Genomic DNA, 22146 nt, shown 5'->3' on the forward strand with positions numbered 1-22146 from the left:
AAAGAGAACTTGGTAATAATCAGCCTTTAATCATACAGCAGTAAGTCACCCACAGTTGTAAACTGCTGTCAGTGCTCAAAACATGTTTTCACGAACAACCTGTAGGGCTTTTGGGTTGGTCAGCCTTCAACACAATACCGATAAATGCTGAGACATATTTGATCTCTCTTCTGCTTCTGTCATAATTGGTTGAGTTGATTATGGCTTCCAGACCACTGTCGCTTGTTGACAGCAAAAATCATACTTGTTTTGGCCGACATGATTAATCTCAGTGTATTCTGCCTTTCATTATGGGTTCCATCATGAGGTAGCTCAGTGAAATCTTCCACCAGCTATTGCTCCATGACCACTTGATCCTTAATTGAATATTTTTTGGTCTGTTATTCCATAATTGCCTGTTCCAGAAACAGTTGGCTCTTGCCTTAACTAATTTGATTCCTTCCACCATTTTAAGAAGATCGAAGTCAAAACACGCATTCACAAACTATTATTATTGTTCTTTTATTGTTTGTGTAAGTTGTCTGCTATCTGATGCCCTTTGTGTTTCAGAGTAGCTTGTAGCATATCTTAATCTTAAATGCTATATCTCCCAGATTATGTGGTTGTTCTGTGGTCAACTGTAGACAGTATGTGTTCAACCATGGTTCACTATTTGATAGTATCGTGACACTGGCACCAGCATTAAGCTTGGAATCAGTGAGGTGCCCATTGATACAAATAACCTCTTGTCAAAAGTACTGGTCTAGATCACCTACTTCCTCCTAGGGACACCAGTCATTTCCTCTCTTGTTCTCTGTAATAAACCTTTTTGTACTTCTTGCTTTATTGACTGTGCCCTACTTCAGCAGAATCTCTGAAAGTAACCTTTTGTTTTGAAGATAAAGCATTATTTTCCAATGCTTTGGCACCGTGTGTGACTGTGAAGTTTTCATGCTCCATTGCATTGGCAATTACTTAGATTAGATTAGATTACTTACAGTGTGGAAACAGGCCCTTCAGCCCAACAAGTCCTCACCGACCCACCGAAGCGCAACCCACCCAGTCCCAGTCCCCTACATTTACCCCTTCACCTAATACTACAGGCAATTTAGCATGGCCAATTCACCTAACCGGCACATTTTTGGAGTGTGGGAGGAAAACCAGAGCTCCCGGAGAGAACGTGCAATCTCCACACAATTCCTGAGGCAGGAATTGAACACAGGTCTCTGGCACTGTAAGGCAGTAGTGCGAACCACTGTGCCACTGTTACCTTCAGTATCTAGTTGCTGTCTTACTGATTTTTTATGTATGTCTCTTGTGGCTCTGTGCACGTTAAGAATTGCATGGATCCTGCTGATCTACTGTGGTATGGATGATCCTTTCCTTTTTATGTTTATCTGTGCTGCTTCCAGATTTTGACTTCACATACCATCAGAAAGGCTTTTGCTCAAATGAAATTTCCTTATGACTGTAATAACTCTGACAAAGAGTCATCAGAAATTCCAACAACAAGTTGGTCATTTTTAAACTTTTGTTTTTAAGTCACCATTTTTCCATTATTCTTGACACTATTAATTAAGTTATCCTGAGTGCTGAACTCTTCTCTTTAAACTAGCTGTTTCAAGAATTTTACTGTGATTGAAGTAATTGTCAAAGGCTTGCTTCAGCAGTATCTGTTGTTTCATTTATACCTCAGCAAGCTTTAATGTTATTGGCTATGCTCCCAATTGTGTCTCGAAGTGTATTAACTTGTTCAACTTCTGGTATTGTGACACATTTAGGATTTTCTTAAGAAATGGTTTCTCTAAGGTGTCCACCTCAATGTTTTATTTGACCCATCTCTGAAATCCTCCTGGCAACATTGTTTCTGATGCCATACTTTCCTAATTGTTTAATCTCCTTGCTTAAAAGGCTTTTAATTTTGCATTAACAGCAGGGCTGCTGATCTCTCTGCTGCTTCAGGAGGGCTTCCCCTCATTTTTCTGGTCAAAATTCCTGCCTTTTTTGTCACTTTGTGGGATGAATCTCTTTGTTGTCAGCCTAAGTAAATGATTCCTATTTCCTTAAAGTCTTTATTGAATGATTGCCCTTGCCTGCAGCTTTAGTAATAAATTCTGCTTGAATTATAGGTTTTTTTTTCAGGCTGATTCCTGCTGTCTGTGGCTGTAATGATAATCCCCAATTCTTTCACGGTTTTTCCAAAATGGTTTCTGATGTCTGTGATTTCAATTAATGTATCCTGCCCTTGGCACTGTTATAATAATAAATTGCATATCTTTTCTACTGCCTTAATAAAGTCTCCGAAGTTTGTTTTCCTGTTAATCTTAGTCTGTTTAGGCTTTGAATATGCCCCTTTATCACTTTAATTGTGGCTTCATGATATCCCTGGGTCCATATAACATCATCATTGTTGGTGGTGCTTCAGGCACACCTCAATGTTAACCCTTTCAGACCCTTCCATCTCTTATACAACACCTCACAGGATTCTATTTTTAAATTTGTTCTTTGAATGTCAACATTAATAGCAAGTGTGACATTAACTGTCTGACCCTAATTTCTTTGAGAAGTGATACTGAGCCTTCTTAAAATTCTGTAGTGGCAGTAGTTTGATATAACTAAGATCTTTCACTAAGCCCTGAGAGACATTTAGGGGTCAATCATGTCATGTAGATAATGCAACTGGATTAATATTTTTCTTCTTCTGTCACAGATCAGTCAGATGTTGGGAAATGAATTCAAGTTTTCTCTTCATGAGCCTTTTGGCCTCAGGTAATGAATTAAAAATGTTCAAACCTCAGCATTTAAATTCCAATGGAAAAATAAGTGACTGCATCACAGAACAGCTCTTCCGAAAGCACAGCTCTCTTGCAGTACAGACCCTCCAACAGTTTGACACTCTCACGGCACTGTCCCTCTGACAATGCTGCCTCAATATTGTCCCTTCAACAGCGCAACACTCCCTCGGTATCATTCCTCTGATAATATAATACTGACTTTCTGACAGTGCAGCGCTCCCTCAGAACTGCCTTATAACAATGCAGTGCTTCCTGAGTACTGACTGTCCGAGGGAGAATTCTCTTGCACTAGAGACCATCCAACAGCGCAGCATTCTTGCCATTACTGATTCTCCAACAGTCAACTGACTGCCTCATTGATAGTGCAGCACTCCCTTACTACTGACTCTCCAACAGTCCAGCATTCCCTCAGTGCTGACCTTCCGACACTGCAGCACAATTGAGGTTACCATAAAGGACTCTCCTTCTCAATCTCTCCCCTTCCCTGAGGTGTGGTGACTCGTAAGCCAGTCATCTCTCTCTCAAAGGAGAGAGCAGCCATATGGTCTGGTAAGATGATGGCAGCTTTAGTTTTATCTTTACTCTGTCAGTAAATGCAGAGTAGTGTCAGTGTGAGGTTTGTGCCCAAGTAGGGGTGGCACAGTGGCTCGGTGGTTAGCACTGCTGCCTCACTGCACTAGGGACCTAGGTTCAATTCCTGCCTCAGGCAACTGTCTGTGTGGAATTTGCACATTCTCCCTATGTCTGCATGGGTTTCTTCGGGGTGCTCTGGTTTCCTTCCAAACACCAATTAGGTGAATTGGCCATGCTAAATTGCCTGTAGTGTTAGGTGCATTAGTCAGGGGTAAATGTAGGGGATTGGATCTGGGTGGGTTGCTCTTCAGAGGGTCACTGTGGACTTATTGGGCTGAAGGGCCTGTTTCCATACTGTAGGGAATCTAATCTATTTGGAATGAGATATGATTCTATCCCTTAAGTTTCTGATTCAGATGGAAGTGCAGTACCTACTCAGCCAGACCCAGGTGGGTAAGTGTTTAGATTGTTTTTGTATTGAATTAGTGCTTAAGGCATAGTAAGCCTCCTCCAAACAGAAAATTATGCCCTTACATGTTACAGAAATGTTTTTAACAATGAGCCAAGTCTGACACCTTGATCTGTTTACACGTAGTAACAAAAGCAGAGGCAGACACCTCCGATACACTCTCCACACAGTATGTTATAGAAACCCACAGTAGACAAGGGGACCATTTGGCCCATATGTTTGTGCCTGTTTCACCATCTCTGATACGCAAAGACAAAATGAACGTTCCTTTAAAGTGCAGCTAACAGCAACCTAGAATGAAATTTTAAGTCCCCACCAGGAATGAGCTGGAAGGTGTGTTTTGGAGATGGAGGAACAATAGCAAAGTGGAGTCAATAGTGATACCCTATTGTCTCCTCACCTCCACTGGTGAGTTTACCAGACAGGGTGGGTGTCACATCTGATTAATGGCCCACTGTCTGTTAGATCATTATGGGGTCAACTCAGTCACAGCAGATACAGTCCTGAGGTTTCAGGGCAGAAGTGGAGTCACAACCTCTGCATAAACCTCAAACCCTAGTATTACCTCTAGATATTCAAACAAAAGAAATAGACTTATTACAATATGAAGCATGATGGAACTTTGAGTTCACGCTAATGCTACAGAATTAAATAAGAACTCCATACAGTTACCTTCCCTAAAGGACATTAATGAACCAGATGGGATATTTGCAACAGTTGGCGATAATTGTCATGGTCACTGTGTATTGGGCTCTGGGCAGTTGAGGGAGAGTGCTGCTACTCATTCTCCTATCTACTATTTCAGAAAAATAAAACAAGCAACCAAATCAGCATTGAAAGATAAAACAAAGAGCTGCTAATGCTGAGGATCTGAAACAAAAACAGAAATAGCTGGAAAAACTCTGCATCTGAGAAGAGAAAGCAGAGTTAACGTTTCAAGTCTAGAGACCCTTAAAAGGGCCCTGACAAGTTTCTCCAGCAATTTCTGCTTTTCTTTTAACATTGTAAGATACTTACTTAAGTCTACCAAGAGCTGGGTTTGTCATGCCTGAACCATTTGGGACTTTGTATCAGGCAGCCTGATTCTCCACTCAAAGACTGGGTGGATCTTATTGCAACTTAGCTTTAACTCCTTCAAAACCATTACCTTATTCAACAGGCATCATTGCCAAACAAAGATTTTTATTCCAAATACTAATTTAAACCCCAGAGAGGGATTTGAACTTATGCCACCATCCAGAGCCCAGTTCACCATCGGAGGGTTAGTGTGGACTTGTTGGGCCGAAGGGCCTGTTTCCACACTGTAGGGAATCTAATCTAATCTAAATGTTAGCAGAATATGGGTAACAGTGGGTGATGTTGACACGCTAAAGCAGAACTGGAATTAGAAGCTCTGACACAGTTAGATCGGGTTGCCAATTGAACAATCCTTGCCCTGCTGACCAAATGAAAACTCTAGGCTTTATCCTTACCTTGTTGAATTAATGAGTGCAACTGCAGTGAACAATCTAACCTTGTTCTACATTGCATCTTGTCTTTCAGGCACTGGCAGTTCACCTCTGCAGTCATCTTTTCCGTTGCTGGAATTCTGGTCAGTTCAAATTCTTCTATGCGAACCTTTTGAGTATTACTGTGTGTTGCTAATGCATTCATTGGAACAAATAGAGTCATGCAGTGATGGAGCTGAACAACATGGAAAGAGATCCTTCAGCCCATGTGTCTGTCATGGACATCACACATCTATCTAGAATCACAGAATCCCGACAGCAAAGATCGAAGACATTTGGCTCGCTGAGTTTGCGCCAATTCTCCAAAGAGCATCCCACCCAGACCCACTCTCCACCCTATCCCAAAATCCAGATCCACTCTCCAACCTTTCCCAATATCTCCATATTCACTTTGGCTAATCCACATAACCCGCACATCCCTCGACACTATGGGACAACTTAGTATGGCCAATCCTCCTAACCTGCACATCTTTCTCCTTCACTCCAGTCCAATTTTCCAACGATGAGCCTCCTGCACTTGAATATTTCTTAAATGTTGTGAGGGATCCCATCACTGCTACCCTTTCAGGCAGTGAAGTCAAGATACAGACCACCTCTGGTTAAAAATATTTCTTCCTTAAATACCTTCCAAACCTCTGGCTTCTTATCTTAAATCTACCCATTGTTAAATCCTGAACATTGATACCTCTACTAAGGAGAAAAGTTTATTTTTATCTACCCTATCAATGCCCTTCAGACTTTATCAGATGTTAATCGGGTTGCCCCCTCAGTCTTCTCTATTGAAAGGAAAACAATCCCAGCCAACCTAGCCTCCTGCCCAGGCAACATCCTGGTAAATCTTCTCTCCACCCTCTTTAATGCAATCATAACCATCCTACAGTTACTGTTATAATTACTGGTCCAGTGACATTATTGCTACCCCACTGTTCCCCTTAAAATGAGGTGCTTTTGAGACAATATAAAGTTGTGAAAGGCCCTTTATAAATACAAATGTTTTTCTTCTCGTAGGAGTTTAAAGATAGAATTTTAGCATTTTCATTTTGCCAGTGTCCTCTGAGGCTGGCCTGCTTGTACAACCTTCCCAGAGATGGACAATTGACAGGCCAATCGAAGACTGCAGGCAGGCAGTAGGAAGGGCCATTGGGAGGTCCCAGAACAGGCAGGTAACCAGCAACCTCATGGGAAGAGGTGGGCACTGCTGCTGTAGATTGGAGTCTGAAGCAGCATCTTAAAGCACAGGCACCCCCTGAAGACTACATGTAGAATGCTGCAGCAATAACTCCTGATGCCCTTGTTGCCAGTCGTCAAAGACGGTCTCACTCCCCATCTGGTCTGCCTCCAGGAAGATCCCAGCAGTGATACCAAATTGCCTCAGAGTTTAGTTCTTGGCGGTTAGATATCCAATGCTGCCATTGGATAGTCGTCGATGATCTCACCCTGTCTCCCAAGATGACTTGACAGGCGGATGGCATGGGACAAGGAACCCAGGAGCCACCTTCCAAAACTATGCATGTCTCATCCAAAAACCATCCCCAATCAACTGTCCAATTAGGGCCAGAATTTCTTCCTTATATTGCTGAGTATGTTCACTGCAGAGATTGATAGATTTCTTCTTATTGAAAACATTAAGGGATTGGTGATGGAGCAGGAAAAATGACATTTAGATAGAAGATCAGCCATGGTCCAGTTGAATGATGAAGCCTGATCAAAGGGCTGAATGCCTCCTGCTACTCATATTTCTGATGTTCTTCCAACTCCCTACAGTGTGGAAACAGGCCCTTTGGCTCAACAAGTCCACACTGATCCTCCGAAAAGCATCCCACCTAGACCCACTCCCCTATTACTCTACATTTACCCCTGACTAATACACCTATCCTACACATCCCTGAACACAATGGGTAATTTTAGCATAGCCAATTCACCTAACCAGCACATCTTTGGATTTTGGGAGAAAACTGGAGCACCCAGAGGAAACCCACGCAGACACGGGGAGAATGTGCAAACTCCACACAGATAGTCGCCCAAGACTGGAATCAAACCCAGGCCCCTGGCGCTGTGAGCCTGCAGTGCTAACCACTGAGCCACTGTGCCTAATTATGAGTTAGGATATTTCCTACAATTTCCCAAGTTCTGCAAGATCTCTATCCATTCATAGATTGTCATGGAGACTAGAATCAAGAGTGCTACATCAAAAATAAAATCCTAGACTTAACTGATACAAGTTGAAGGTTACCAGACAATCCTAAAAGACCCCATTTCCATAAGCATTTTGTTAAAACATTGTTTATTCCTCATTCACGGGATGTGGGTATTGCTGACAAGACCAGCTTTTATGGCTCATCCTTAATTCCCTTTGAGAAGTGTGGACAGCTGCCTTCTTGAATTATTGCAATCCATGTGCTGTAGGTCGACCCACAAAGCCATTAGGGAGGAGGTTCAGGATTTTCACCCAGCGACACTGAAGGAACGACAATATATTTCCAAGTCAGGATGGGGAGTGACTCAGCGGGGAACTTCCAAGGGGCAGTGTCCCATGTATCTGCTACCCTTGACCTTCTAGATGGTAGAGGTCATGGGTTGGAAGGTACTGTCCAAGAAGCCTTGGTGCATTATTGCAATGTATCTTGTAGATGGTACACACCGATGCTATTGTGTGTCAGTGGTGGAGAGTGTGAATGTTGAAGCAGGTGGATGGGCTGCCAGTTAACCGGGTGTTTCATCCTAGATGATGTTGAGTTTTTTGAGTGTTTTTGGAGTTGCACTCATCCAGGCAGCTGGGGAGTATTCCATCACCCTGCTGACCTGTGCCTTGCTGGATGGAGGAGTCAGGAAGGGAAGTTACTTGCACCCAAATTCCAGCCTCTTGCAGCTACTGTTTTTATGTGGCTACTTCAGTTCAGTTCAGTTTCTCGTCAATGGTAATCCCTAGGATGTTGATGGTGAGGCAATTCAGATAGCAGATAACTATTCAGAAACTAACAAAAACAGAAATTGCCAAAGAAACTCAGCAGGTCTGGTGGCATCTGTGCAGAGAGAAACAAAGCGAATGTTTCAAGGGTGGCATGGTGACTCAGTGGTCAGCACTGCTACCTCACAGCACCAGAGACCCGGGTTCGATTATACCCTTTGGCGATTGTGTGGAGTTTGCATGTTCTCCCCACGTCTGCGCAGATTTCCTCAATGTGCTCCGGTTTCCTCTCACAGTCCAAAGAGATGCAGGTTGGGTGGAGAGGTCACGGGAAATGCAGGGTTACTAGGATAGGGTTGGGAGTTGGGGTTCTGGATGGGATGCTGTTTTGAGGGTCAGCTTGGACTTGATGGACCAAATGACCTGTTTCCATGTTGTAGGGATTCTATGATTCTAAGTCCAGTGACTGTTCTTCAGAACTGACATACTGATACATTACAGTTATATCCAGAGCATTCGATCTGAGGCTTAATATAGCTCAATTCAAATTATCCACATGACTCAGTCAAAAAGATATTTATTAGCAACTGTGTGAGCTTCATGCAGAGCACAAACAGGGGAGTCAAAGACACAGAGGAAAAACATTGGTAATAACCGTAACATCCTCAAAGATAATACAATTAATATCACAAGATGGTTACAAATATAAGGTAATGAGAGTGAGTGTGTAATAAAGGGCTTTTCTTCTGCTTATTCATGGGATGGGGGCATCGCTGGGTAGGCCAGTATTCATATCCATACTTCATCATCTTGTTGACAATCTTCTTGGTACTCAGGCCAATTCAAAAGACAGTTGAGAGTGATTTGATTTGATTCAATTCATTATTGCCAGTGTGCCTTGGTGAAAAGTTTTGTTTTACATTCAGCACAAGCAGCTCATACCATGCAAAGTGCATTAGGGTAATAGAACAGAGCTTGGTTCAGTGAATTGGCCGTGCTAAATTGCCCGTAGTGATAGGTGCACTAGTCAGGGTGGGTTGCTCCTCGGAGGGTCAGTGTAGACTTGTTGGGCCAAATGGCCTGTTTCCACACTGTAGGGAATCTAATGTTACAGTTGCAGAGAAGGCACAGAGAGCAAGATCATCATTAAATTTTAAAATTAAGTTGACTACTCAGAAGTCTAATAACAGCGGGGAAAAGGATGTTGGTATATGCTTTTGTATCTTCTGCCAGAAAGCAGAGTTTGTAAAAGGTTATAACTGGGGTGGGAAGGGTCTTTGATTTGTCTGCCGATCATATAGCCAAGGGTCTGAAGGCCAGACCAGGTAAGGATGGAAAAGTTCCTTCCTGAAAGGAAATTTGAAAACCAGATGGGTTTTTAACACCAATCTGGTAGTTTTTTTTAGTCACCATTTCCCTACACTAGCCTTTTAATCCAGATTTATTTAATCTACTGAATTTGAATTCCTTAGCTGTCATGCCCCCTGAAGGACAGCACCCAAATAGCAATACCAGAGTCCTGAGAACAAAGTGTCTGGAAAACACACAGGAACAACAAGATTCAGGAGAGCCAAGTGCCTGGAGTTAGATATTGTCATGAATATTGATGCCAATGTTTCAACGGAGTGGATCTATCAACAGCAGTTACAATCAAGAGTATTTCATAGTAAATAAAATCTATTTAGTCAACAAACAGAGTCCAACAACTTTTCCCCATGGCAGGGGAATCTAAAACTGGAGGGCATCGGTTTAAGGTGAGAGGGGAGAGATACAAAAGGGTCCAGGGGGGCAATTCTTTTTCACAGTGGGTGATAAGTGTTTGGGACAGGCTGTCAGAGATGGTGGTGGAGCAAATACAATTTTGTAATTTAAGAAACATTTGGACAGGTATGGAGGGATATGGACCAAACACAGACAAAGGGGGCGAGATTAATTATGAAAACTGGGCGGCAGGAAGTAGTTGGGCCAAAGGGCCTGTTTCCATGCTGTAAACCTCTATGACTCTAATAAAACATTGCACTACAGCAGACAGTTTATAAACTCAATGAACAGTGTCTTTTTAAGCAGAGCCTCTATAAACTATAGCAAATAGATCTCATGACCAACAAAGTTTTAGGAAAATATGATCTAGAAACAAGAGTAGGCCACCTGGCCCTTTGAGTCTGCTCCACCATTCAATAAGATCACTGTTGATCTAATTTTAATCTCAACGTTTACATACCCTGCATATTCCCAATATTCTTTATCTCCTTGATAATCAGGAATCTATCTACCTCCATTTTAAAAAGTATTGAAAGATTCTGCATCTATTGCCTCTTGAGGAAAGGAATTCCAAAGACTCTTAATCCTCTGAGAGAAAATAATGTTTCCTCGTCTCTGTCTTAAATGCGAACTCCCTTATTGTTAACTCTGACCCCCCTATTCTAGATTCTCCCACAACAGGAAACATCCTTTCAACATCCACCTGGTCAAGTCTCCTCAGGATCTAATATGTTTCAGCATTACATGTTTTGCAATAAAGGCAGTGATATTCTGCAGTAAAATGCAGTGAGTGGAGGACTGCACCTAAGGGGATGGAGTGACATAAAACAGTGAGCAAAGGGGATTAAAATTTTTATTTTGTAAAGAAGAAGAAGTGTGGAGACATGGTGGGCGGCATGGTGGCACAGTGGTTAGCACTGCTGCCTCACAGCGCCAGAGATCCGGGTTCAATTCCCGCCTCAGGCGACTAACGGTGTGGAGTTTGCACGTTCTCCCTGTGTCTGCGTGGGTTTCCTCTGGGTGCTCCGGTTTCCTCCCACAGTCCAAAGATGTGCAGGTCAGGTGAATTGGCCATGCTAAATTGTCCGTAGTGTTAGGAAGGGGTAAATGTAGGGGTATGGGTGGGTTGCGCTTCGGCGGGGCGGTGTGGACTTGTTGGGCCGAAGGGCCTGTTTCCACACTGTAAGTAATCTAATCTAATCTGGAGACATTCTGAACTTGAAGCAATTCCTGTCTCTGAACAGCCTGAGATTTAATGCACTGTTTTCTTCCTGCTCTAGGCTTTGGTGTTTCCAAGAATGCTACATGGTTGGCTGTTCCAGGGAGAGTATAAGTTGTCCTGCATTGCATCACTCCGACTCCACAGTGGCGCATTACTCAGTATGTTGCAAATTGAATGTTAAAGTGATGGATCCCAAGTCAGTCGATGAAGTATGAAATGATCATTTTTTTTGTAGATGCAACAGGGGAGGCAATGGTCTAGTGGTATTATCGCTGGGCTGTTAATCTGGAGATTATGCCCTGGGGATCTGGGTTTGAATCCTGCCATGACAAATGGTAGAATTTGAATTCAATCAAAAAAAAATTTGGAATTAAGAATCAATAAATGCCTATCTGCACCTTGGCAGCTGATGGGTTATACATTACCTGCAGTTTATAAATTATCCCAAAATCACTTTTAACTTTGTAAGCTTCTTTTTGGACTTTACCTTTTGTTATGGTATCCCCTTCAAGGGGCTATAACCTGTTAATTTGGCCCCATTCAGTTTATTTGAATTTCTAAATTCGAGTGTAAAGAGACATTGCTGGGGCACAGTGTGAGTAGGCAGGAGAGAGATATATGGAATGCTGCATGCTGCAAATAAATCAACTCTCAAGTAAAGAAAACAAAATAAAGCAAAGAATTACAGATACTGGGAATCTGAAACAAAAACAGAAATTGCTGGAGAAACTCAACAGGTCTGGCAGCATCTGTGGAGAGAGAAAGCAGAGGTAATATTTCGAGCCCAGTGACTCTTCCTCAGAAGTGTTTGTCCAGGGCAAGTTCAACCCACAGCTCCACAACATTTACAGCAGTCAGGGTAAGGAGCTGGATCCTGTGCCCATTTGAACTAGAATGGGGTATCCAACTCCATGCTGTTGGCACCAATCTGACCCACATGGACATCCAGCCAACTGGCCCGGCTAAACAGCTGCTGCTTTAACAGATGCTTTTACGTGCATGTTGTAATGTGGAGCTATGGATAGGGATGGCAGAGCTCCAACTTCCTGAGCATCATTTGGAATTTACATCCATAGGCAAATGACAAGGAGTCCTTCCCAGGCTTGCCATCGGCATGCGTTCGAAAGATTTGCAGGTTGATACTCAGCCTGTTTGCCTGCATTATGAATGCACCTTCCTTCAGCTGTCAAGTCCCAGAGTGGAACTTGAACGCAAAGCTGCTGGCTCAGAGTGAGGTACACTACCCTCCTAGCTTAAAGCAAGCATCAAAGAAAAGGAGACATTACATACATTCTGGTTGTCTCAGTATTGGTACATTCTCCGTGCTTCAAATTGGGGTGTTTCTAAAATTTAAGATGTTTCTTTTTAATTTGCATAAAGGCATTGCTCTGATCCTATGGAATGCTTTTTACACATCTGAGAAGGCGATTATTCGATGGACGCTTCTTTCAGAGACCTGCTATTTTGTTGTGGCGTTTCTAGGTATGTGAATTCAAATACTAACCCCTTATTAACACAATTGGATCTATATGTATCTTGTGAGGCTCTTAATTTAAGTCACATGCTTGCTTAGAAATTATGTCATTACTTTACTGGTCCAAATAACTTTCTGATCTCTTTTAAAAAAAGCTACCTTCACAAGGTAGAATCCCCATAGTGTGGAAACAAGCAGGACTTATACACTTAATGGTAAGGTCCTAGGGAGTATTGCTGAACAAAGATACCTTGGAGTGCAGGTTCATAGCTCCTTGAAAGTGGAGTCATAGGTGGATAGGATAGTAAAGAAGGCATTTAGTATGCTTTCCTTTACTGGTCAGAATATTGAGTACAGGAGTTGGGAAGTCATGTTGAGGCTGTACAGGACAGGACATTGGTTAGGCCACTGTTGGAATATTGCATGCAGTTCTGGTCTCCTTCCTATCAGAAAGATGTTGTGAAACTTGAAAGGGTTCAGAAAAGATTTACAAGCATGTGGCCAGGGTTGGCGGATTTGAGCTACAGGGAGAGGCTGAACAGGCTGGGGCTGTTTTCCCTGGAGCGTCAGAGGCTGAGGGGCTCATAGAGGTTTACAAAATTATGAGGGACATGGATAGGGTAAATAGGCAAAGTCTTTTCCCGGGGTCGGGGAGTCCAGAACTAGAGGGCATAGGTTTAGGGTGAGAGCGGAAAGATATAAAAGAGACCTAAGGGGCAACATTTTCACTCAGAGGGTGGTACGTGTATGGAATGAGCTGCCAGAGGAAGTGGTGGAGGCTGGTACAATTGCAACATTTAAGAGGCATTTGGATGGGTATAAGGATAGGAAAGGTTTGGAGGGAAATAGGCCGGGTGCTGGCAGGTGGGACTAGATTGGCTTGGAATAACTGGTCGACATGGACGGGTTGGACCAAAGGGTCTGTTTCCATGCTGTACATCTCTATGACTCTAAGTCCACACCAACCCTCCAAAGATTATCCCACCCAGACCCATTCCCTTACTCTATTACTCTACATTTCCCATAACTAATGAACCTACCCTACACACCCTTGAGAACTATGGGCAATTTAGCATGGCCAATCCACCTAACCTGCATATCTTTGGACTGTGGGAGGAAACCCACGCAGACACAGGGAGAATATGCAAAGTTCACACAGCTGCCTGAGGCTGGAATCAAACCCAGTCCCTGGCACTGTGAGGCAGCAGTACTTACCACTGAGCCACCGTGCCACCCTTGTGAATTCAAATACTAACCTCTTCTTCACACATTGATTCTAGCTACAGCAAGAGTAATTCACTCAAAATGCAGGTTTTCCCAGCCGTTATTGATCAGAACAAATCCAAGCCGACATTCCTCGTGCACTAATGATGGAGTGCTGCCCTGTCAGAGGTGGCATATTGTGTTTTGGATGGGTCATTAAACATAGGCCCCCAGCTGACTTGCCAAAACGATTTCATGGCACTATTTCATGGCACTATTAGTGGGCGGCACGGTGGCACAGTGGTTAGCACTGCTGCCTCACAGCGCCTGAGACCCGGGTTCAATTCCCGCCTCAGGCGACTGACTGTGTGGAGTTTGCACGTTCTCCCCGTGTCTGCGTGGATTTCCTCCGGGTGCTCCGGTTTCCTCCCACAGTCCAAAGATGTGCAGGCCAGGTGAATTGGCCATGCTAAATTGCCCATAGTGTTAGGTAAGGGGTAAATGTAAATGTAGATGTAGATGTAGGGGTATGGGTGGGTTACGCTTCGGCGGGGCGGTGTGGACTTGTTGGGCCGAAGGGCCTGTTTCCACACTGTAAGTAATCTAATCTAATTTCTGATGGACAGCAGGGAAATTCTCCCCAATGTCCTGGATCAATATTTAACCCTCAACCAACTTTGCTAAAATTCATTGTGATCACATTGGTGTTTACAGAAGCTTGTTGGATACTGTATTTCCTACAATAACAACACTGACCACACTTCAAAATTATTTCATTGGCTGTAAAGTGCTTTGGGCCATCCTGAGGATGTGAAAGACAATATATAAATGCAGGACAAGGCCTCAGGTTATGACCCCTTAAGAGAGAAGCAACAGTGCAGTACTCCTTCCATACTGAGATTGAAAAGTGTGGCCCTGGGAAAGCACAGCCCGTCAAGCAGCATCCGAGGAGCAGGAGTCATAGAGTCATAGAGAGAGTCAACCTTTCGGGCATAAGCCCTTCATCAGGAATGTGGGGGTGAAGGGGGCTGAGAGATAGATAGGGAAGCAGAGATGGCACTGGAAAGGTAGCTGGGAAGGTGGTAGGTAGATACAGGTGGGAGGTAGTTGTGATAGGTTGGTGGGGAGGGTGGAGTGGATAGGTAGGAAGGAAGGTAGATCAGGTCAAGAGGGCAGTGCTGAATTGGATCTAGGATGAGGTGGGGGAGGGGGGATTTGGAAACTAGTGAAGTTGATGTCGATGCCGTATGGTTGAAGGATCCCCAAGGCAGAAGAGGAGGCATTCTTCCTCCAGGCATCGGGTGGCTTGGATTTGGCGGTGGAGGAGGCCCAGGGTTTGCATGTCCTTGGCAGAGTGGGAGGGGGAGTTAAAGTGGTCAGCCACAGAGCAGTGGGGTTGTTTGGTATGTGTGCCCCAGAGATGTTCTGTGAATCGCTCTGAGTTGGTATCCTGTCTCCCCAATGTCGAGTAGTCCTCACTTTCTGTACTGAGCTGTCAACCAGGATTTTGTGTTCAAGTATCTGGAATGGCATAGGAACTCAGAATCTTCTGTCATCTAAGGCATTACAGACTGAGCCTTCAAAAGGTTTATAAAGAATTAAAGGAAAAAAGGAAGTGTTTGAAATGCATTGAGTTTTCAGGGGCAGTCTTAACTATGGTTGGTGAGTTAATTTCATAATAAATGTGCAAAGTATATAACTATCATTTGGAATTTGGATTTTAATGTGGAGGAAATTTAGATTTTGGTTTTTGCTTTGTGAAGATAACTTTTTTCTTAAAGAGGTCAGAAAGCTATTTGGAACAGTGAACTAATGACATAATTTCCAAGAAGCATGTGACTTCATTTAAGTGCCTAACCAGATACAAGTGGAATCAATTGAAGAAGTGTTTACAATGCTGAGTTTTTATGATGTAAAGGTAAACAAATGGTCAGGGCCCAATAGTAGTTAGGAAGAGTCAGGCTTCAGTTCAAAGGAACAGTTTCATCCCAGCAGAAGAGCAGATTGTTAGTTTGTAGAATCTCCAGGTTGTTAGACCTTAGGGAAGTCTCCTGACTATCACAACTGAGAAGGAATCCAGGCTCTCCGAACTGGAAAGAGGTTTGTAGTCCATCAAAACTGGGAAATGTCAGTTAGGTAAGAAGTTAAAGAGTTAAAATAAGAGTGATACTTCATTGAATATCTGTGAAGGATATTGCTAGAAAAGGGTGAATTGTTTTGCTGATGATGTTAACATCTTTCCAAGTTGTCTTACAGGTATATAGCGTTATTTGTTTCCTTCTTTTGTGCAGTAAACTTGTTTTTTTGTTAAAGAACACTAGCAGCCTCATAAGAGCACATTCAGGGCAGTGGCTAACTACCATGGTAATCAAACTGCAAAAGTAAAAATTATGATCTATCAAACCTTTCGCTGTGAGATGTGATTTGTCCAGTATGAACTTGTGACCGATCCAATGTGGACCCATGTGAAGTTGAGGATGTTCTTCGACTGTTAATTCTGTCTGTTTCCTTACAGTGACATTGCTTTCAGCCATGGATCAAGGCTTGTTTTCTCAGGGTGTGGGATTCTTGCTCTTGAGTTATGCATTATTTGGGATCATGTCACTTTTCTATTATTTACAAGTTGGACGGAAACCCAAGAAGATCTAACCCATCGATCAGCAGGAGGGGCCCAGGCACAGCTTTCAGTGTGAATGGAAACAATTTGAATCAAGAGGACATATTGACCCACCCTCGCCCCCAACCCTGCGCCACCTTCAGCCAACAGCATCCATTAAGGTGACCACTTTTTAGGGTGAAGAATGAGATATTTTCCAGTGGGTAATCGTGGCTATACACTCTCAGTATAGACACGAAGTGAAGGCAAATCCCAACCTCAGAGGAGTAGCTCTACGTAAGGGTTGCCAACTCTGGTTATAGGCAACCCTTGAGGTATGATAGTCAACCATGTGATGGCTGGTCATGCTGATACCTGTAAACGTTGGTCTATTCACTTGATGGAAGTTACAGGTTGTATTTGAGAGCATTGGCTTGTGGTTGCACCTCCTCAGGTGTGGTATGAGACGTTCCAAGAAATGGCTGACGTAAGATGGTGCCAAGGGAACCAAAGGGAGGAGAGGGCAAACAGAAAGGGGTATTAAGGGGAAGGAGAGAGGCAAACAGTGGAAGTGGCTAACTAAGGCGAGGGGGGGGGAAGGAAAACTGAAGATATGTAACTGAGATAGGAGGATTGGAAAACTGAGGGAGAGAGGTATCCAAGGGGGAAACCAAAAGAGAGGGAGAGGGGAGTATTTGAAGTGGAAGGGGATGGCTAGGAAATCTGAAAGAGGGGAAACTGAGGAGGAGAGGAAAGGGAGAAACTGAAGGTGTAAGACAAAGGGGTAACTGAGGAGAGGGAGAGAGGTAACTGACGGAGGGAGAGGGAAAATTAAAGGAGAGGAGTAACCAAGGGAGAAATTGGGGAAAACTGAAGGAGAGGTGATTTAAGGGAGGGAGAAAGGAAACTGAGGGAGAGAGATGGGAAAATTAAGGTAGAAAGTCACCAAGGGAGGGTGAAAACTGAAGAGTGGGCAACTTAAGGAGGTGGAAAGCAAAGGGAGAAGGGCAATCAAGAGGGGGGAAGAAGGGATACTGAAGGAGCAAGGCAAAGTGGTAACTGGGGTGGAGGCGGGGAGGAAAACTGAGGGAGAAAATGGGTAGAATCGTAAAATGGGGGTATTAATGAATTTGTAACTCGGTGTAAATGTTTCCATACAAAATAAACAAATCCACTAAGAATTGGAACGTCAGCCAAAGCTCAAATTTCTCCCCACACACAGAATTCTGATCACTGTGAGAGGGGCTGAATAGAGACTGTGTGGGTTGGGGGTTGGGATGGGGATAAATGTGTATGGGGTAGTGAGCTTCATAACAAGGTGTAACCACACTTGTTGCGAGAATGTGGTTTTCAGTTTAACTTGTAAGTGATGGTTCTGATAAAAAGAGACATTTTGCTGTACTCTCATATCTTGTTGCAAAGCCAGGTGGCAAACAGTCATTACTGTCCATTTCTCTCTGAGCTTCTATTCTGTACCTGGGTTGAATTCAATAAAAAGGTGAACTTGTGAGAAGATAATGATCTCCTGCCTTTGAATTTCAAGCCCAGCCAGTCTACACAAGTGTTTATCATCCACACAAGTCTCCTCTTCTTCATCTAAACGCTTCAACGTGGGATGTAAAAGATTCCAGGACACTATTTTGAAGAATGTTATCCAAGCCAATATATATCCATCAAGCAACTCCACCATAAACAAATTATTGGCAAAGTGATTGACTTTTCTGAACGCAAGTTTAGGTTTGCGTTCAACCAGAGCTGGAACTTATTCCGGACTGAATTTGCGTGAACTCGAGATATGGTACAAAGTCGATTTTAGACACTGATTCTCTTTAAATTCAATGACATCAAGATCATTTCCTCACTACACCACCAGAGGGCAATGCTCACAACACAACTCTGTGTGAAATAACAAACTCTTCTTGGATAAATCTTTGCAACGCTGGAATATTTGAGGATAGCATTAGGTGGTCATACCGCAGGTAAAGAGTGCACAGGCAGAAAGAGAATAGATGACTACCAGACAGATTAAAGCATCAGGCAAGATCTCCTTGGGTCATCTCTCAGATTTTCCATTTTGGATACTGCTTGGGGAGATGGTTTCTCAGGGTATTGCAATGTGAGCCAGATGTGTGGAAACAGGAGTTGAGTGAGAGATTAATTATAATAGGTTTCCATTGGAAGGGGGTAAGTTCAACAGTTCTTTCATCACGGATGTGACACCAGGATGGTGACCTCTTTGGTGACAGGATCAAATAGGTCACTGAGTGACTGCAGCACATTGTGAAGGGAGAGACAGAACAGCCAGAAGTGGTGCTGAAGTCTGTATTAATAACCTTGGTAATGAAAAAAGTTCACAAGAGGCAGAAGATAAGGAGCTAGGAAAGTATTTAAAAGGCAGGACCTCAACAGTGGTAATCTCAGGATCACTCCCAATCCCAGCAAGATCAGGAATGGCAGAATAGACTAACTGAATGTGTAGCTTGAGGGATGGTGCAGGAGGGAGGGACTTAGACTCTGGAATCATTGGAACTGACTTTGGGGAAGGTGGGATCTGTAGAAGCTGGACAGGTTGCCCCCCAGCAGGGCAAGGATCTATATAGCAGGGGTGTTTGCTAGTACAGTGAGGAAGGGTTTAAACTAGAGTGGCAGGGAAATGGGAACCTGAGCAGAGAGACAAGAGTGAGAGAACCAAAAACGCAAAGGATGAAAAGATGGGGGAAAATGTAGAAGGCAGAGGAAACAAAGGCAAACATCATATAGAACAGGAGTACATCAAAATTGTGTAAATTTGTCAAAAAGACAAGTCTAAAGGCACTGCATCTGAATGCATAGAGCATTTGTAATAACGTAGAGATATTAACAGCACAAATAGTTGTAAACGAGTATGATATGATTGAGAATGAAGAGAGAGGGATGTGGAGTGACCAAGGCTGGGTATATCCAAGGGTTTTCAACCATTAGGAAAGAACAGCATAATAAAACAATCGCTAGGAGTGGCATTGTTCGTGAAAGATGAAATTGGTGCAAATGTGAGAAAGGATTTTGGTGCAGGAAACCGGGATCACAAAGGCCTCTGGGAGGAGACAGCATCTCCACATTCAGTCACCCTCAGAAGGAAGGAGATTTCCCAGTGACAGGTAGGCCCCAGAAATCAAAGAGGTGATACCCTTCAGCATTGGTAAGGGACATCAGGGTGGGGGTGTGGTGCATGATGGAAAACAGAGTCTCCAGAAGTCATGGTCACATCCCCTCCCGCCCCCCCCTCCACACACGCACACACACACACACACACACACAGTGAAGCCTCCTCAGAGATAGCTAGGCCTTTCTCTCAACATCTTCTGCCATCACTATTTCACCAGTCTTCCTGGCTCCAAGCTCATCGCCACCAGACCTTTCTGAAATTAAATGTTTTGGAACTGTATCTCCTCTTCCCTCCCGTTCCAAGTGAGACTATAAGACAGTCCATTCAGCCCATCAAGTCTGTTCCACCATTCGATCATGGCTGATATGTTTCTCAACCCCATTACCCTGCCTTGTCCCCATAACCCCTGGTCCTTTACTAATTAAGAACCGATCTGTCTCTGTCTTAAATACACTCCAGACTTAGCCTCCACAACCGTCTGCAGCAATGAGTTCCACAGATTCATTATATTCTGGTTGAAGAAATTTCTCCTCATCTCAGTTCTAAAGGGTCATCCCTTCACTCTGAGGTTGCGCCCTCGGGTCCTGGTCTCTGCTACTGTTGGAAATATCTTCTCCACGTCCACTCTATCCAGGCCTCTCAGTATTCTGTAAGTTTCAATCAGATCCCTCTTCACCCTTTTAAACTCCATTGAGTACAGACTCAGAGTCCTCAACTGCTCCTCAAAAGACAAGCTCTTCGTCCCTGGGATCATTCTTGTAAACTTCCTCTCACCCCCTTCAAAGCCAGCACAGCCTTCCTTAGAGACCGGGCCTGAAACTGCCTGTTAGTCTGAAGAGAATCCTGAAGTAGAATTCCGAAGTCCCTTTGTGCTTCAGATTTTTGAAGCCGTTGTCCATTTATAAAATAATGTACACCTCTATTCTTCCTACCAAACCTCACACTTTCCCACATGGTATTCCATCTACTACTTCTTTGCTCATTCTGAACAAAAAAGGGAGCTATCTAAGGGTATGGGGAAAAGAGTAGACTTTCAGGTCCAAGGGTGGCACAGTGGTTAGCACTGCTGCCTCACAGCACCACAGTCTCAGATTCGATTTCAGCCTTGGATGACTATCTGTCTGCGTGATCTTTGGACATTTTCCCTGTGTCTGTGTGGGTTTGCTCCAGTTTCCTCCCACAAGTCCAAAGGTGTGCAGGCCAGATGAATTGCTAGTACAGTGAGGAAGGGTTTAAACTAGAGTGGCAGGGAAATGGGAACCTGAGCAGAGAGACAAGAGTGAGAGAACCAAAAACGCAAAGGATCAAAAGATGGGGGAAAATGTAGAAGGCAGAGGAAACAAAGGCAAACATCAGATAGAACAGGAGTACATCAAAATTGTGTAAATTTGTCAAAAAGACAAGTCTAAAGGCACTGCATCTGAATGCATAGAGCGTTTGTAATAAGGTAGAGATATTAACAGCACAAATAGTTGTAAATGAGTATGATACTATTGCCCATACTATTAGGTGCGTTAGCCAGAGGGAAATGGGATTGGGTGGATTAGTCTTTGAAGGGTCGTTGTGGACCTGTTGAGTCGAAGGGCCTGTTTTCACACTGTAGGGAATCTAATCTAATCTCAAAAGAGGAATGTGAGGTGGAGAGGTGTGAAGGTTAAGTATTAAGCCTGGACCCTTTGTTAATCAAAGTTCATCTTGAAGGATTCCGTAAATTACTTTGAAGAAGAGCACAGGCTTGTCCTGGTGACCAAGCCAATTTGTACTCTTCAATCAATGCTAAGTAAACAGGTTATCTGGTCATTACCATTTGTGGGATCATGCTGTTCACAAAATGCTGCTACATTGCCTTGTGATGATGCTGCTCTTTTAACAAGGTTATCGTTGTCCTTGGTTTTCTTTTCAGAGACATCGTAACAGAAGCGATTCCAAAAAGTCTGGCTTGGATGGGTTTTAGGGCCAATTTGATTATAGCTAACAGATATTTGGAAGTATTTGGAACAGCATCATTAAATTGGTAAAATCTGTTGGGTTTTTGGATAGCTTAAGTTATTCAGTATTCTGTTCTCTTTTGTTTTGTGTTTCATTCGGTAACCTTGCAAATAACTTCTGTTTTGTTTGAAACTAAGTGGTTTGACTAGTTGCATCTCTCCTGGAATATCCACATCACACCTGCTTAAAGCAAAGTTAGGGTCTGGGCTACCTTCTTGAAACATTTTCAGGGGGCCTGACCTGGTCCATAACACCCTACATCAAGAACTGCCTTTCAGAAGTGCTTCATTGGCTGTGAAGCGCTTTGGGCACGTTCTCAACGCATGAAGGACACCACATAAATGCAAGTTATTACGTTATTCCCTTGACCTTGCCCAGTTTATTTTTCCAGTTTGAAGAACGGGTAACTGCAATCTGCAAGTGAGTCAAAGGAAGATCAAAGCAGCTTTAGGCGAGGCTCATTGTGTCTATACGTGTGCCCTGACATAGTGTAGGTAAACTATCTGCTGCTACTTCTTGAGTCT

At 43.4% G+C, this 22146-nt stretch overlaps 1 protein-coding gene across 2 annotated transcripts in view; it reads left to right on the plus strand.

Annotated features, from left to right (window-relative positions):
* LOC140489310 (tumor protein p53-inducible protein 11-like) overlaps positions 1–17991 on the plus strand; it is a 30375-nt gene extending 12384 nt beyond the window's left edge. The window contains exons 3-7 of one of the 2 annotated variants that reach the window (XM_072588713.1): positions 2690–2748; positions 5359–5407; positions 11274–11373; positions 12596–12697; positions 16408–17991. In XM_072588713.1, the coding sequence (XP_072444814.1) occupies positions 2690–2748; positions 5359–5407; positions 11274–11373; positions 12596–12697; positions 16408–16541 (444 nt within the window). In that variant the 3' untranslated portion in view covers positions 16542–17991. The remainder of the gene's footprint in view (positions 1–2689; positions 2749–5358; positions 5408–11273; positions 11374–12595; positions 12698–16407) is intronic. The other variant, XM_072588714.1, reaches the window with a different exon arrangement.
* Positions 17992–22146: the final 4155 nt, after the last annotated feature.

This window comes from Chiloscyllium punctatum, chromosome 18, assembly GCF_047496795.1.
Source record: "Chiloscyllium punctatum isolate Juve2018m chromosome 18, sChiPun1.3, whole genome shotgun sequence".
In the NCBI taxonomy this organism is placed as follows: domain Eukaryota; kingdom Metazoa; phylum Chordata; class Chondrichthyes; order Orectolobiformes; family Hemiscylliidae; genus Chiloscyllium; species Chiloscyllium punctatum.